At 41.2% G+C, this 18,525-nt stretch overlaps 1 protein-coding gene across 1 annotated transcript; it reads right to left on the reverse strand.

Annotated features, from left to right (window-relative positions):
* Positions 1–252: 252 nt before the first annotated feature.
* LOC142740336 (olfactory receptor 52D1-like) lies at positions 253–1,206 on the reverse strand. The gene has a single exon (XM_075849885.1). The coding sequence runs from the start codon at positions 1,204–1,206 to the stop codon at positions 253–255; it is 954 nt and encodes a 317-aa protein (XP_075706000.1).
* Positions 1,207–18,525: the final 17,319 nt, after the last annotated feature.

Genomic DNA, 18,525 nt, shown 5'->3' on the forward strand with positions numbered 1-18,525 from the left:
TAGTCAGGAAGCCAGGGGTCAGTGCTTGAGTTAAATGGGTACATGCAATGCCTCAATTATCCTGTGGGGGCACTGCAGGGGAATTGAACATCGCTGCCAGATTTCTCTGCAGATAACAAATGTATGCTAGCAATCTTAGCAGCAGGACACGCTGTGATCAGTGTTTTTTTGGGGGAGAGCCTTCTAACAAAAAGGGGATTGACCCAAAGTGGACCAACTATTTACCACTAACTTGTAACTGGGTGTAACATACTACTTTTTTGTTTCATTAACTTTTCTGCTCGGTAAATGATAGAGCTGGACAATTCTTATTCTAATTTCCTTCACCTTCATTCCATAAATTAGAGGATTTAAAACTGGTGGTCCAATAAGGAGTTGAACGGACATGACCGTTCTCAGTTCATAAGAAAATTCAGTTGGTATAAACCTGTACATGAACAGTTCGAACAATAAATTTGAGGTGTAATTGGTGATGGTAATGAGGTGAGGGGTGCAGGTTTGCAAGGCTTTAGCTCGAAAATCCATTGAGGACTTTATAGAAGCCCTGAGTATCTGTATATAAGAGCAAATGATCAGAATTGGCATCAATGTGATGAAGGTCGAGGCAATGAAAAGACCAAAACCATTGTTAATCATTGTGTCAACACAAGAGAGTCTTACAATGGACCAGTTGTCACAGTAGATCTTCAGGATGACCCGGTCACATAACGGAAGTCTGATGGTCAATACAATATGTATTGACACCAGGACAATGGTGTAAATCCAAGCAGAGATCACGAGTTTGGCCACTGAGGTGATGGTCATGATATTGTTGTATCTCAGAGGGTTGCAGATACACACATAACGGTCATAGGCCATGATGGTTAGAATGGTCATCTCACACCCTACATAGGTATGAATGCAGAACACTTGTGTAACACAACCAATGTAGGAGATGGAATCAATTTTGAAGAACAAGTCCACAAAAAGGTTAGGCAAGAACGTGCTACTTCCGTATACGCCATTGACGCACAATACGGATATGGAGATGTACATTGGCTCTTGTAGACTTTTGTTTAACACTACCGTAGCGATGACGGAACAGTTAAATAGAACGATCATCATGTACATAGACAGAGAAATAACACCGTAGAGATATCTAGAATTTGCCATTTCCCCAAAGCCAAGGGAGAGGGTGGATGGGTGAGGGTAGCTGTAGTTCTGCATTGTAATGGATATATGTGGCTTATTGAGACCTGTAAAAGATAAGTGAAAAATTATTTCTGCACAATATTTAAGGAAATATATAACTGGATTACTGCTTTAATAAAATCTCCCGTCTACATATAATTTTGTTATTATATTTCCAGTCTCCATACAATATTGTTACCTCGCTCCAGAGGTAAATCCTCACTGGCAGCTGCAGTTCTCCAGGCATCAGCCACCGGCCGCATCATCTTGCCTTGCCAACAATGCAGCCTGATTCACCCCTCCTGGCCCCAGCCACCGGTCGTCTTCGGGTTTCTACTTAGACCAGAACCAGCTAATAAAGCCAGGCCTGGCGATCTATTGTAATGTCCGTGGCTGCGGGCTGTCAGCTCCGTTCTCCATTCTCCCCCACAGCCACGAGTCGGCAAGCGCTCGCCCCAGCCTCCTCTTCAGGAGAAGCCAGCGCTCACATCTACTCACCACAGCCGGATCCCGTAGGGTGCACGCGCATGCTCATGCCCGCTCTCAAAGAGGCAGCGCACGCACCGGACTTCGTTCATGAACCTTGACCCGTGAGTACTCTGGACTATAAGAGGGGTCCAGCCCCCTAGTTCTTTGCCTGAGCTTTGTTGTGTATTCCTAGTCTGTCTTGCATATGGCCTCCTAGTGTTTCCTGCTCCCAGTATTCCTGTTCCTGTATCCTATACTTGTATCCTGATCCAGTGTCGTGCTGTGCTGTATACCACGCCTGTCCTCCTTCTCCACGCCTGACGTTCACCTCCTGCCAAGTTCCTGCCAAGCCTGCCTTGCTACTGTCCGAGCTATCACAGGTACCTATACGAACTATAGACTTTGACCTGTGTCCTGTTGGCCAGCTGCCTTACCGCCAAGACGGTACGGCCCAGTGGGTCCACGAACCCAACGTGACACCTATTCCTTTTCTATGTGTTAAATAGGTTATCCGTGATTTTAAAATGAATGGCCTATCCTAAGGTTAGATCGGTGGGGGTGTGACTCTCGACACCCCCGCTGATCAGCTGTTTGAAGGGGGCCCTTTATTGTTCACATCAACTTCTTACTTGCACATGCCGTTACTTTCGTAGCGGTTGTGCAAAGTATTGTAGTACTGTCCCATTCACTTGAATGGGACATGGAAACCGATCACATATTAAAGTCTCCCAAAAAGACTAAAAAAAGAGAAAAAATATTTGTAACAATATATGAAGAAAATATATAACTAAAAGTAAAAAAAAAAATGTGAAATTTTTTACAAAAAAAATATAAGCAATAAAAACAGAAAACACAATTGGTATTGTCACCTCCGTAAAAGGTTAAACTGTTCAAATATTATGTTGTTTAAAATATGCCAGAATTGCTCATTTTTTGTCGCTTCCCCAAACAAATTGAATAAAAAGTGAACAAAAAGTCACATGTACCTCATAATAAAATCCAAACCAAAAAAAACAAAAAAGCCCTTACACTGCTTTATCAAGTCATGGGTCTCAGATTATGGTGACACAAAAAAAAAATAGTTTTTATCTTTTTTACAGTGTTTTTACTTTGTATAAGTAGTAAAAGATAAAAAACAAAAAACGATATAATTTTGGTATCGCCGTAATTATATTGACCTGCGAAATAAAGATAACATGTAATGTTTACCATACAGTAAACTTGGTAAAAACAAAAGCCCAAAAACTTTGGCCGAATTGCATTTTTTTTTCAGCTCACAGTCCTGTAATCTTATTGATTTTTTTCTAGAATTTTTTGATTTACAGTAGAGGGTCTTTACATGGGCGCAGACCTGGGTCCTGCATAGAGATGTGTGAACCGTTTTGTCTGATTTGTCGATTTACTTGATTCACCACTCGGCAGATTTACCAGTCCATACAATATATTTGGAGAATCAATTTACAAATGCTGCCTAATGGCTGGCGAACCGCAAACTAATCTTTGAGAAACACATATTGCTAGGACACGCCATCACTTTCTGATCACTGGAGTCCCAACCTCTGAGAATAAAGGGGCCACAGCACTAAAACGGACCCCATTCTAGGGTTACTAGTGGTGAATAGGGCTGAGAAAAACTTTAAAGGGGACACAACGCTAAGACAGACTGTTCCTTCAATCTCAGGTTCGGTGGGGGTCCTGGCAGTCAGACGCCAACCGATCAGAAACATAGTTATGTCATAGGCAGGAAGGAAAAGTGTGGAGGAGGCTCACGGGCTCCGCGAGTGTCGACTGTTTGTTACAGCCAACACTTCACAGCAACGGTTGTGATCTGAGATAACTCCGATCCCAGATGTTTAACCCCTTAATGACCAGCCTATTTTAGACGTTAATGACCAAGCCATTTTTTTACGTTTTTCCATCGTCTCATTCAAAGAGCTAGACACTTTTTATTTTTTTTCGTCGACATAGCTGTATAAGATCTTGTTTTTTGCGGGACAACTTGTACTTTATAATAGCACAATTTTGGGGTACATAGAATTTATTGATTAACTTTTCTTAATTTTTTTTAAGGGGGAATAGAAAAAAAACCTGCGATTTCCCCACACTTTTTTCCCTCCTAAATTTACGCCGTTTACCGTGTGGTATAAATAACACAATAACTTTATTCAGCGGGTTGTTGCGATTGCAACGATACCAAATTTGTATAGATTTTGTATGTTTTACTACTTTTACACAGTATAAACGCTTTTTTTTCAAAATTATTTGTTTTTGTGTCTCCATATTTGAAGAGCCGTAACGTTTTTATTTTTTCGCCGATGCAGTTGTAGGAAGGCTTTTTTTTTTGCGGGACGACTTGTAGTTTTTATGGGTACCATTTTGGAGTAGATGCGACTTTTTGATCACTTTTTATCACATTTTTTTTTAAGGCTGGATTCAAAGAAAGCAGCAATTTTTGCATGTTTTTTTATTTTATTTTTTACGATGTTCACCCTGCGAGTTAAATGATGTAATAAGTTTATAGTCGGGGTCGTTACGGACGCGGCAATACCAAATATGTGTAACTTTTTTACTTTATTTTGTTTGTTAATAATAAAGCAGTTTGTTTAATTTTTATTAAACTTTTTTTTCACTTTTTTACTAGTCCCATTAGGGGACTTCACTATGCGATGGTCCGATCACATTTATAATACACTGCAATACTTCTGTATTGCAGTGTATTATGCCTGTCCGTGTAAAACGAACAGGCATCTGCTAGGTCATGCCTCCGGCATGACCTAGCAGGCATTCACCACAGGCAGACCTGGGGGCCTTTATTAGGCCCCCGGCTGCCATCGGAGAAACAGACGCTCGGCGATTTTATCGCCGGGTGTCAGTTGGATGAGAGGGAGCTCCCTCCCTCTCTCCAAAACCACTCAGATGCGACGTTCGCTATTGAGCACCGCATCTGAGTGGTTAAACGGGTGAGATCGATACTAATATCGATCTCACCCGGCAGAGCAGGGACGCCCCCAGCCCTCAGCTACCTCTAGCAGCTGAGAGCAGGGAGATTTGACAGTTCCCTGCTCTGTTTACTTATTCCGATGCCGCGACGTAAAAAGTCTATGGCATCGGAATAAGGCTCGTTAGTGACCGACGTAGAAACACGATGGGCCGGTCACTAACGGGTTAATCATTTAGATGCCACAGTCAATGGCGACCACGACATCAAAGATGTTAGAAAAAGGGGGTCGGCCCCCTCCATTAGTCCATTATCACGACGCCAATGATTTTTATGCCAACCTTAGGGGCCTTCTTAAACATAAGTATTGCAGTATATTGTGCAAGCGATCCAACAATTGCTAGTTCAAGTCCTCTGGGGGACTAATAAAAAAAAAGTAAAACACAGTTAAATAAAAGTTTCTTATATACAATTATGTTTTTTGAAAAGTGCAAAAAAAACAAAACCTTTCCCATTTTTCCCTAAAGTAACGTAAAAAATATAAAAATAAACAATATTGGTTTCCTCCAGAATTACTGTTTTCCTTCACCTTCCCTCCTACAAAAATTGAATAAAAAGTAATCAAAAAGTCAAATGTACTGCAAAATTGTAACAAAAACTATAGCGTGCCCTAAAAAAAAATCATCGCACCGCTCAATTGATGGAAAAATGAAAAAGTTATGGCACTCAGTATGTGGCGAAACTAATTTTTTTATTTTAGCTATTTGTTTTTTCTTTTTAAAAATAGTAAAACATGCATGTTGTTTTTACAGCCTGGTAAATGCTAAAAAAATACCGAAACCCAAAAAACAATGGAGGAATCGCTGTTTTTTTCTCATTTCACTCCACAAAGAATTATTTTCAGTTTCCCAGCACATTATATGCTATATTTAATGACATCTTGAAAAAATACAACTTGTCCCACAAAAACAAGCCCTCATACAGCTATATCAATGGAAGAATAAAATAGTTATGGCTTTTGGAATGAGGGGAGGAAAAAACGAAAATAAAAAAGTGTAAAATGGCTGCATGTTCCCATTCACTGACAGCAAGAAAGGAAAAGTGGTTACAATGAAATATGAATAATAATAGCTTCATAATGTTTGATAATGATTCTACTCACTGAGGTCGGTGCCGGCACACCCAATGCCTCATCCTCCTCGTATCTCGCGGCTTTATATTCACGTGTTTCTGGTTTATGGGACTAATTAGGACTGATGCTAATAATGTCTTTTTATTGTACATTGAAGTTTATCATCTGCAGGGATTGTTCTCCTGGGGAAAATGTCTTACTCATTACCTCTGATCTTTCTTATGCTGATTTATATAATACGTAATTGTATTTAAAAGATAGTGAAATAATAACATACAGGAATATACAGAATTATGATACATTTTATGTTAATTACCTGTTAAGTAATTTTGTTTAAATAATTTTTACTTTTAAATATTACTCAATTATATAATAATTATATATTTATAATAATAATAATTTGTGATTATATTATATTGAGTTTGCCTGTACCGCCCTTAGTGAGTATAATCATTATAACACATTATGTAGCTATTATTATTATTATTACTATTACTATTATTATTATTATTATTATTATTATTATTATTACTATTATTATTACTATTATTATTATTATTATTATTATTATTATTATTATTATTATTACTATTATTATTATTATTATTATTATTATTATTATGGATTATATATTTTTTATTATTTTTAGTAGTGATTAAATTATTATTGATCTTATTATTATTATTTTTACTATTATTATTATTATTATTATTATTATTATTATTATTATTTTTACTACTATTATTATTATTATTATTATTATTATTATTATTTTTACTACTACTATTATTATTATTATTATTATTATTATCCTTATTATTAGTGATTATATTATTATTGAGTTTGCCTGTACCGCCCTCATTGAGTATAATCATTATAACACATTATGTAGCTATTATTATTATTATTATTATTATTATATAATTATTATTATTTTTATTATTATTAATATTATTTGTGATTTTATTATTATTTTTTAATCATATATTTTTTTATTTACACATTTTTGTATTACAACTAAAAAATAGTCCCCTACTTCCCCCCAACCCGTAAAACCTGAAGAGAACATCCTCATTCAAATTTGCAGAAGAAATAACACAAGAATACGCAGTTACCACATGTACATTATATACGCAGAATATCAGAGAATCATTCCTATACATTATACATTAGCACAAGTATTAGTAAAGCACACCCTAAGTACCTACTAACAAAGCAAAATGCTTTGCCTAGTAAGATCTGCCGGTGCCAGACTTCATTCATCTAACCATGTAGCCCATAATGCTTAAAACGTTTGTCACGTATTTCTCTTAATATGAACCATCTTTTCCAACCCAATTATCCAATTAACTTTATTAGTACATTGTTGCCCTACAGGAGGGTCAGCCGCAATCCAGCATTGAGCATTGGTGGGGGTCCCGGCAATCAGACTCCAACTGGTCAGAAACATCGTTACATCCGGAAGAAAAGTGTGGCGGGGGTTCACAGGCTGAGCTTGCTCCACACTTAGCGGATGTCAACTGTAAGTTACAGCCAACACTTTACTGCAACGGTCATGATCGGGGATACCTCCGATCCCAGATGTTTAATAACTTAGATGCCGCAGTCAATAATAATACCTTCCAGCAATATATGAGTTTAAGCACCACAAGTTTGAGAAACATAAATAATGGAAGAAGTGTGAACATATCCTAATACACAAAATAGCAGGATGAAAGGTATGGAAAGGCCAACTACACAACCAATTAGTTGTCTTACTTCTCTTCAATACCTTCCTAACCCTGTTAGTAACTGCCCATAGGCGTTTTTACGGCAGCCACTAACGGGCTTTATTCCGATGCAAGAGCCTTTTTACGGCGCTGCATCCGAATAAATATATAGAGCAGGGAGTCGTTAAATCTCCCTGTTCCTCCGGTAGCTGAAAGCAAGGAGCAGCCCTGCTCTAACGGGTGAGATCGATATCAGTATCAATCTCACTCGTTTAAGCCCTCAGATGCGGCGCTCAATAGCGATCGCCGCATCTGAGTGGTTTTAAAGAGAGGGAAGGAGCTCCCTCAACCACCCACCGGCACCCTGCGTAAGATCGCAAGGTGTCGGTTGCTATGGCAGCCGGGGGGCCTAATAAAGGCCCCCAGGTCTGCCACTAGTTATGCCTGCCAGACCATGCTTGTTTTATGCATTACATACGTCTCCGATTTTCCCAAAAATTAATTGTTACTTGTTCGTGGCGTAGGCAGTCTGGGTCATCCACCATTCTTATGTTTATTGGGCTGAGAGGAGGGCAGTGGTGCGGCCTGGAGGTACATCGCTGGGTTTTTCGGAATCAGACGTCTTCTGGAGAGGTTTCCAGGGGCCTGCGATGGCTGCAGGTTTTGCTTGCTGTGGTTGATGTTAGTAGGTGTCAACCTGCGCCTATGGTGTTAGTTTTTCTCGCAGGTTGGAATTACCTGATTCATGTACGTGTAATGGAGTTAATAACTTAATCACACTCCTAAAGTCTGATATTAACCATTTTCATGTCCTCTTCTCTAACATGGGCTTGCTGTGGTCTGCAATAGTGCAGGGGTGCGATAAACTTTCTAGTTTAATCAGGGCTCGGGGTGGCGTAGTGGTCCCTCACAGGCAATTGGAGGGGGACAACTGTTTTCTTTCGCTGCCGGATGGTGTACACCTGACTAATATTGGGAACAACATTTTCCTATCAGGTCTGCCGGATGAGGTTGAGCGGGTTCTATTCTTGCTGGGAGGGGGCTGTATGGCACTATCTACAGGGGTCTGTATGGCGATATCTACTGGAGGGGAGGTGCTGTATGTTGACATCTACAGGGAGCAGTATTGCGATATCTACCGGAGGGGAGGGGCTGTAAGGCGATATCTACAGGGGGGCTGTATGGTGATATCTACAGGAGGGGAGGGGCTGTATGGCACTATCTACAAATAGAGATGGGGACGCTATCTACAGTGGGTCTGTATGGTGATATCTACAGGGGGTCTGTATGGCGATATCTACAGGGGGTTGTATGGCAATATCTACTGGAGAGGAGGGGCTGTATGGTGACATCTACAGGGAGCAGTATGGTGATATCTACAGGAGGGGAGGGGCTGTATGGTGCTATCTACAGGGGGCTCTATGGCAATATCTACAGGGGGGAGGGGCTGTATGGCACTATCTACAAGGAGCTATATGGCGCTATCTACAGATCTACAGGAGGGGAGGGTCTGTATGGCGACATCTACAGGGAGCTGTATGGCGCAAATCTACAGGAGGGGAGGGGCTGTATGGCGACATCTACAGGGAGCTGTATGGCGATATCTGTAGGAGGGGAGGGGCTGTATGGTGACATCTACAGGGAGAAGTTTTTGCGATATCTACAGGAGGGGAGGGGCTGTATGGCACTATCTACAAGGAGAGGTGGGGGGCGCTATCTACAAGTGAGTGTAGCATAAATCTATCTCCTGTCCTGATAGTTTGTTACAATGTATCAGTTGCAGGTAAAATGTAGCAGTGTAGAGTCCAGGCTCTTTAGGCTAAGTTCACACTTGTGTTGCATAATCAATAACAATGATCCGTTTTTAGATCAACAGATAAAAATAACGGTGTAAAAATAGAATAAATAACCCATCCGCCAGACATCCGTTTTTTTGAATGGAGAAAAAAGTCTCGTACTCTGCACTTTTATCTCCGCCAAAAATTGATGACTAACATAACGGACACAAACAGATGCGAACGGATACAATTAAAAATACTATTGTTTTCAATGGATTTTTTACTGATCAGTTTTTTTTTTCTCGTTATTTTGATTAAAAACGGATCAGAGTAATGTTTTATACAACGCAAGTGTGAACTCAGTCTTAGCTCACAGAGTATTGTCTATAATGGATGCAATTGTAAAAACCCTTAGCTATGATAAGTATTGGCCCTGTTCACAAGTTACGGATTCTGCGTCAAATCCGATGAAAATCCGGATAAAATGCACCTGAAATTAGGGTTTTGTTAACCAGTTCACATGCCCCGGAAAAAAATCTGCAAGAATAAGTAACATGCTTCCTTTTCCTGCAGATTCCACATGGAAAAACCCGCGGAATAGCCCCAAATAGATAAAATGCATTGATTGGGGCTCATCCTCATGGGGATCCGCGGCACATCAAACTGCAAATTCCTAGCGTCTGCTGCAGATCCTGAAGTAAATGTGCGTCGCTGCCTACTGTCTATTAGGGCATGGCCAGACGTGGCGTATTTCCGCAAACATTAATCATTAAATTGATGCGAATTAGCCGTTGCGTATTGAGGTGAAAGTACTTCCCTTCTCTCTATCAGTGCAGGATAGAGAGAAGGGACAGCACTTTCCCTAGTGAAAGTAAAAGAAATTCATACTTACCCGGCCGTTGTCTTGGTGACGCGTCCCTCTCTTGACATCCAGCCTGACCTCCCTGGAGAACTTCAAAATAAATTCAGCTATAATCTTCGTATAGTCTGAAAGCCTGGATCACACACACGCAGTTTTGGTGCAGTTTTTAGTGCAGTTTTTTTTTAGCCAAACAGAACTGGACACAAAAGAAATGAAATGCATCAATGTTTTCTTTAAACCTTTGGATCAACTTCTGGTGTTGGCTAAAAAAAATGCACAAAAAACTGTGTGTGTGATTATGGCCTAAAGGGGTTTTTTCAGATCTCATCTCAGATATTTATGGCATATCCACAGATGGATGTTTTCTGTCCTAGTCCTGTCTCTAAAAACTTTAGTTTCTTGTTGGCACCCTCCCTTAGCACCCAACACCCAGGGTACATGGCCTGTCATATGCATTGACTTCCCCCGGTAGCTAGCTGCAGACCGCCAACATGTCCTCAAGACTAGCCAATGATTTTTGTTCAAAATCATGCCAGTTAATATATGTATTCCCGTTATAAGAGTCTACAGGGGCCGCCAAAATGTTCTGTGCACTGGCAATGCCCCTGTACTACACTGTGTTCCAAATTATTATGCACATTGGATTTAAGTGTCATAAACATTTAATTATTAGTTTTTCAATGAAACTCATGGATGGTCTTGTGTCTTAGGGCTCTTTGGATCATTGTAATCAATCTCAGACACCTGTGATAATTAGTTTTCCAGGTGTGCCCAATCAAACGAAAACTACTTAAGAAGGACGTTCCACATTATTAAGCAGGCCACAGGTTTCAAGCAATATGGGAAAGAAAAAGGATCTCTCTGCTGCTGAAAAGCATGAAATAGTGCAATACCTTGGACAAGGTATGAAAACATCGGATATTTCAAGAAAACAAAGGCGTGATCATCGTACTGTGAAAAGATTTGTGGCTGATTCAGAGCACAGACGGGTTCGTTCAGATAAAGGTATAATGAGGAAGGTTTCTGACAGACAAATTAAAAGGATTAGGAGAGCAGCTGCTAAAATGCCATTGCAAAGCAGCAAACCGGTATTTGAAGCCGCTGGTGCCTCTGGAGTCCCGCGAACCTCAAGGTGTAGGATCCTCCAGAGGTTTGCAAGTGTGCAAAAAGCTATTATTCGGCCACCCCTAAACAATGCTCACAAGCAGAAACGGTTAACCCTTGTAGATAATGCCCCCTGTAGATAGTGCCCCTTGTAAATAGTGCCCCCCTGTAGATTCTGCCATACAGCCCCCTGTAGATTCTGCCATACAGCCCCCCTGTATATTGTGTCATGCAGCCCCCCACTTTAGATTGGGCCATGCAGCCCCCCTGTAGACAGTGCTATGCTGCCCCCCTGTAGATAGTGTCACACCCCCATGTAGATTTGTTCCACCCTTCCCCCCTCTAGGTAGTGCCCCCTTGTAGACAATGCCATTTAGCCCCCCTTGTAGATAGTGCCCTCCACCTCCCCCTTGGAGATCATGCAATACAACCCCCTGTAGATAGTGCCCCCCACCCCCTTGTATATAGTGCCATAGAGCCGCCCCTGTAGATAGTGCCCCCCCTCACCCTTGTAGATAGTGCCATACAGCCCCCCTTGTAGATAACGCCTCCCACCTCCCCCTTGTAGATAGTGCCATACAGCCCCCCTGTAGAAATGCACCCCCACCTCACCCTTGTAGATAGTGCCAAATAGCCCTACCGGCAGATTGCGCCCCTCAAACAAATAAAACTGAAAAACTTATACTCACATAGGGACCGTTCCAGCGACGAACAGAACAGCTCCAAAGCATCAATGCTGACGGCATGATCCAGTGACATCATCACGCCGGACTGATAGCCTGCAAGCCGAACGTGGCCTGTAGCCTTGTAAATGGTAGAGGAGGGAGATGCTTTGCTGCTATGCCAATGTGTTCAACAGTATCCTCTTCCTAAGGATGCAGATACTATTGAGTGTGGCGCCATGTAGCAGAGCCACGGGGCTGTGCCAGCGGGCAACACGGGTCCCTTCATGCCGAGGGCACCGTAGAAGCCAATATGACTGCTACACTGGTAGTTACGCCACTGCTCCACACAGATGCCCTTTTGAAGGGGGAATTTAGACCTTTTGTATTCAATGAGGTTATTTTAACCTCTTCCCGTGCCACAATGTACTATTGCATCGTGGTGGGTGAGGTAATGTTCAGAGACGGCTCAACCGCTGAGCCCGCTCCATACGCAGCGGGTGTCAGCTGTGTTTTACAGCTGACACCCGGGAATAACAGCCAGGAACAGTGATCAGGCTGTTTCTTACTATTTAACCCCTTAGTAGATGCTGCGATCAAGCACGATCGCATCATCTAAAACCTTACACACAGGAGGGCCCTCCCCTCTGACAGCTCATCAGCCAATGGTTGTCATGGTAACCCAGGGGCCTAATGAAGACCCCCAGAACTGCCTTTCTTCATCTCCTGTTAAGCCGTGTCCCTGGCCTCTGGCTTAACAGGAGCCTGTAAACATGATAACACACTGCAATATATTAGTGTTGCAGTGTATTGTACATCTAACAATCGCTGGTTCAAGTCTCCTAGGGGGACTAATAAACTGTGTAAAAAAAAAGTTAAATAAAGTTATTAGTATTGTAAAAAAAACAAAAACTTTTCCCATTTTTCCTTTGAAGTAATGTAAAAGAAAACAACAAAAAAAGACAAAATTAGTATTGCTGCGTCCGTAAAAGTCCGAACTATTACACTATAGCATTATTTAATGTGCACGGAAATATAAAACGCCAGAATCGCTGTCATTAAAAAGTGATCAAAAAGTCTCATGTAGTCTCAAATGGTACCAATAGAAACTACATCTCGCCCTGCAAAAAATAAGCCCCCACACTGCTCAATCGCTGCAAAAAATAAAAAGTTCTGGCTCCCAGAATGTGGCGACAAAACACAAATTTTATTTTTAACAATTAGTCTCTTCCTTGTAAAAGTAGTAAACATAATAAACACTATGACCAATAGAATAAAGTTAATGCATCGTTTTTTTTTGTAAACAAATTTTATTGGATTTTATAGCATTACAAAAAACAGAAAATCAAAGAGAAATCAAATATTATATATCAAAATTGATCCCTGAGAAAAGGAAATGTACAATAATAGCAACATATTGCATAAGATACAACAGAGAATACAATATTCTGCAACATTCGCAGTATCGCCGATGTACATTGAGGTACTTGTTGTTACAAATAACATTAGACCAAAGTAACTTAAACAATCAAACATACCCCCCCCCCCCCCACCATAGCTCAGGGGCCCATCAGTTTTCAATTAATCTTCAATAGAAACCAATATACGACATTTGGACATCAGATCTAATAATCATATATATCTTCATGGTCAAGCTTTGTGCACCCCCCCTCCTTGCGCTAGACCTTCACTGAGGCCCCAAATTACCTAGCGTCCCCGCAACCGCTCTTGTCAAATACCAGGACGTGTAATGAAATGGTGCCATCAATTCCACAATCTCGCTTTGTCGATAATGCTTGGAAATAAAAGTCTTCCATTTCTGGAAAAATTTGGAAGCTTTAGCTTCCGGTGTACGCTCTATGTCTAACTTATCCATATGTATACCCTTCTTCATCTGGTACATTAGATCTGTAAGTGTAGGTATAAGAGGCGTAAGCCATTGTGCCAATAAGCATCTTTTAGCGATCAGCAAGAATACATGAAGGGCTTGTGGTGCACTAGGGAGATCAGGAAAGACATGAAACAGCAGAGACAGTGGGTCCAGGGTAAGTGAGATTTCCCAAGTATCCTTTATAAATTGCACTATCTCGGTCCAATACGGAACGAGTTTGGGGCACTTCCATAATCCATGTAGAAGATCGGTTTTGGGAGTGGCACATCTTGGGCAAGCCTGCAATCTATCAGGCGCATTTGGATGTGGGGGAATATTGAAACCATAGATAGCGCGATGTATAAATTTAAAATGTGTCTCACGCCATTGCTCATTTACTACCGCTTTTCTCACTTTTAACCACCCTTCCAAGATTTGTTGAGATAATTCTGAGACCGGGAACTCTTTGCTCCATGCTTTAAACAGCAGTGCTGCCGTAGACCTCCCCTGTTGGTCCCGAAATGTTTTATACAGATGTGATAAGGAGGTTTTAGCTGGAGGAGATTCAATCATAGAATCAATGGGGTTTTCCAGCCACACCTGTGTCACACCTCGACTTAAGGAGCGTATAAAAGAGTGTAGCTGACAGTAAGCTAAATGATGATGCAAAGGGACATTAAAAGTATCTACCAGTTCCTGAAAGCTCCTTACACGGTTTTCAGAAGGGTGCAGAATGTGCCTGAGTGTTGTGATGCCCAAAGCCCGCCAATGCCGAAAATTAGAGTTTTCTCTCCCCTGCGTGAAGCCCGGGTGTCCCCATAGATTCATGTGTGGGGATATACGCTGAGGAAGCCCAAATGAAGACCTAAGGGACTTCCATGCCATTATTGTATCTCTTAATAATATGCGGTATCTCACACTGTCAGGAAGAATACCAAAAGCAGTATGCAGTAACGATGACAGCTGCAGCGGGTACACCACTCCTGCCTCTAGGGAATAATTGGAATAAAAGTTAGATTGCTGCAACCAATCTATCCCGTGGCGAGCAAGGCATGCTAAATTGTACCTACGAAGGTCCGGGAAATTGAGGCCTCCCTGGTCTTTGGGTAACATAAGCTTCCTCAGCGCTATCCTTGGTCGTTTTTGGGACCAAATAAAGGAAGTAAAGGCTGCATTAAGTTTCAAAATATCAGTGTGTCTAAGGAGAAGGGGTATAGTCTGCATCGGGTACAGCAATCTGGGAAAGCTTATCATCTTAAGTAAATGACATTTTCCCATAAAAGATAATGGCAAGCTGCGCCACCTCGTTAATTCATTAACCAATTTAGACAACAGGGGGGGGTAGTTGAGAGTATATATAGAATCTGGGGTACGTCCTATATGGATTCCCAGATATTTGATTGAACTTTTGGCTATGGTCACCGGGATGTTTAGAGTGGACCAGTTACTTGAGGTTCGTGTACGGGACAAATCTAGGAGTTCACATTTCTCCACATTCACCTTAAACCCGGAAGAGGCCTCAAAAGCCCTCAGTAGATCAAAAACCCTAGGAAGGTCCCTAAGCGGATCTGATAAAAAGACCAATACATCGTCTGCAAAATATGACGCCTTAACTACTGCCGAACCTACCGCTATACCATGAATGTCCCCATCAGCCTCCAATGCCCTAATAAAAGGTTCAAGGGCAATGTTAAAAAGAAGAGGGGAAAGCGGGCAACCTTGTCTAGTGCCCTTAAATAAAGGAATAGGGGATGACAGGAAACCAGGAGTGTATACCCGTGCTGACGGTTCTGTGTAAAGTGCGGACAAGTATGTACGAAAAGGGCCCACTATATGCATGGAATCTAGAGTCCTACCCAACCATCCCCAGTCCACCATATCAAAAGCTTTTTCGGCATCCACGGTAAGGATTGCCGGAGATGAATGAGCAGAAGTATTAAGATTTACGTCATCTAGAACACTCAGAATTTTCCGTATGTTTGACACTGCTGAGCGGCCCTTGACGAAGCCCACCTGGCTAGGGGAAATTAATCTAGGGAGAATGAAGGCTAGCCTATCTGCCATTATTTTAGACATCAACTTAAGGTCCAAATTAATTAACGAGATTGGTCGGTATGATGATGCTAGAGCAGGATCCTTATCCTGTTTCGGCAATACATTTATATATGCGACATTAGAGGCTGGTGGAATCGGCTGCCCAGACAGGTAGCCATTATATAGTTGAAACAAACATGGAGCCATTTGATCCCTCAGAGCTTTGAAATATTCCCCAGTATACCCATCGGGGCCTGGCGCTTTATTGAGTTTCAGGGAATTGATCGCAGATTTGAGCTCATCTTCCGTAATTGGGGAATCTAACAAGACCATCTCTTCCTCGGTAAGAACCGGCAAATTTAGGGAATCTAAAGAAAGAGGAGTCACCCCCGGTATACTCTGGCGACTAGCGTATAAAGTGGCATAGAAATCCCTCAAAATGGAATTGATCTGTTTGGGGTGATTCTGCATCTGCCCCAATTGATCCTTTAACCTAGCGATAACAGAGTGCGACCATGGACCTTTTGAGAGCCTGGCCAGAAGACTGCCTGCCTTGTTGCCAAAACGAAACAATTTCGCCTCTAAGGCCGAGCGCTTCAGTTTCTCACCCTTATCTAACCATAGCTCGTAGTCGCTTTTGGCTTTTTTCCAGGCTTCTCTATTAACTAGAGAAGGCGAATTCTGGAAAAGAGTGTAAGATGTCCTGAGAGTAGTACTGTAAGTCTCAATTTTTTGTTTAGTTACTTTCTTAAAATTAGCGACATATGCCATAATGTGACCCCGCATGACTACCTTCGCTGTATCCCAATAAAGCTGGGTGTTATCTGCATGAACTCCATTTGTCAATTCATACTCCTGCCACCATCCTTTAAGTTTGCTTTGGAAGGATTCCTCCGTAGCCAGATTTGACAGAAATCTCCATAAGTAATCCGTGCCGTGGGGGAAGCAATCATGTATGTCCAATACTACAGGGGAATGATCCGAGATAAGCATCTGCTCAATTGCACACCCTCGCATTCGGTGTAATAAAAGTGGGGATACTAACATATAGTCAATGCGAGACCAGGATTGGTGTGGATGTGAATAATGGGAATATTCCCTACCATCTGGGTTTTGAAGTCTCCAGATATCCGTCAAATCAGTGGCCGTAAGGAATTTTTTTAATATCGTTTCAGTTGTGATAGAGGGGGCTCTCCCCCCCTGAGCTGTGGTGGTCCTATCTTCACTCGGGTGTAAAACGACATTTAGGTCACCTCCTAGAATTTTATGTGGATGTCTATCCGCTCCAATTGTAGTGCTTAAATTATGAAAAAAGGATGAGCTACGTGTGTTTGGGCCATAGACATTGTACAGACTGATTTGTTCTGTGGAGCCAGTAAGTAATACATTTATCCATCGACCTTCCGAGTTTCTAGACACCTGTGACACTGTTGGGGAAAACTTTTGGTGTATAAGAACAATAACTCCCGCTTTCGAATCGACAGCCGGGGATCCGAACACTTGACCCACCCACAACCTTTTCATCCTAAAGAAATCTGCCTCTGCCAAATGCGTTTCTTGTAAAAGCGCTATGTCTGCACGCAAACGCTTCAGATGACGTAATACCATCATGCGTTTATGTGGAGACCTTAGCCCCTTGACGTTCCAGGATATAATTCTCATATAAGAGCTATTAAATATACGGTACGGAAATAGATGTCCCTGAGCATGGATTCCCACAACATAAACTGCCTGTTCAACAGTTTAACTAAAAACAATAAAACAATCCCCGCACTGGAGGTGTGGATTAATACCTTATCTCCCTCCCATTGGTGCAATAAGACTTCACTCAAGCAACTAGGTTATGTATCATAGTGCAATTACATTCAGTAGCCTTCCATTCCCCCCTTCCTAAGTAGAATCAACTGGGGTTGCTTAACCCCTTAAGGACGCAGCCTAGTTTGGGCCTTAAGGCTCAGAGCCCATTTTTCAAATCTGACATATTTCACTTTATATGGTAATAACGTCGGAATGCTTAAACCTATCCAAGCGATTCTGAGATTGTTTTCTCGTGACACTTTGGGCTTCATGTTTGTGGTAAAATTTGGTCGATATATTCAGTCTTTATTTGTGAAAAATTGCAAAATTTAGAGAAAATTTACAAAAAATAGCATTTTTCAGAATTTAAATGTATCTGCTTGAAAAACAGACGGTTATACCACCAAAAATAGTTACTAGTTCACATTTCCCATATGTCTACTTTAGATTGGCATCGTTTTTTGAACATTATTTTATTTTTCTTGGACGTTACAAGGCTTAGAACATAAACAGCAATTTCTCAAATTCTTAAGAAAATTTCAAAAGCCTTTTTTTGAAGGTGCCAGTTCAGTTCTGAAGTGGATTTGAGGGGCCTATGTATTAGAAACCCCCATAAAACACCCCATTTTACAAACTAGACCCCTCAAAGTATTCAAAACAGCATATAGAAAGTTTTTTAACCCTTCAGGCATTTCACAGGAATTAAAGCAAAGTGGAAATGAAATTTGCAAATTTAATTTTTTCTGCTGACTTTCAATTTTATTCAATTTTTTTTTAGTAACAGAGAAGGTTTTACCAGAGAAATACTACTAAATATGTATTGTCCAGATTCTGCAGTTTTTAGAAATGTCCCACATGTGCCTCTAGTGCGCTCGTGGACTAAAACACAAGCCCTAGAAGCAAAGAAGCACCTAGTGCATTTTGAGGCCTCTTTTTTATTAGAATATATTTTAGGCAGCATGCCAGGTTTGAAGAGGTGTTGAGGTATCAAAACAATGGAA

Source organism: Rhinoderma darwinii, chromosome 2, assembly GCF_050947455.1.
Source record: "Rhinoderma darwinii isolate aRhiDar2 chromosome 2, aRhiDar2.hap1, whole genome shotgun sequence".
Taxonomy (NCBI): domain Eukaryota; kingdom Metazoa; phylum Chordata; class Amphibia; order Anura; family Rhinodermatidae; genus Rhinoderma; species Rhinoderma darwinii.

Coding starts and splice junctions, on each gene's coding strand:
- LOC142740336 (XM_075849885.1), bottom strand. CDS start 1,206: ATGCAGAACTACAGCTACCCTCACCCATCCACCCTCTCCCTTGGCTTT.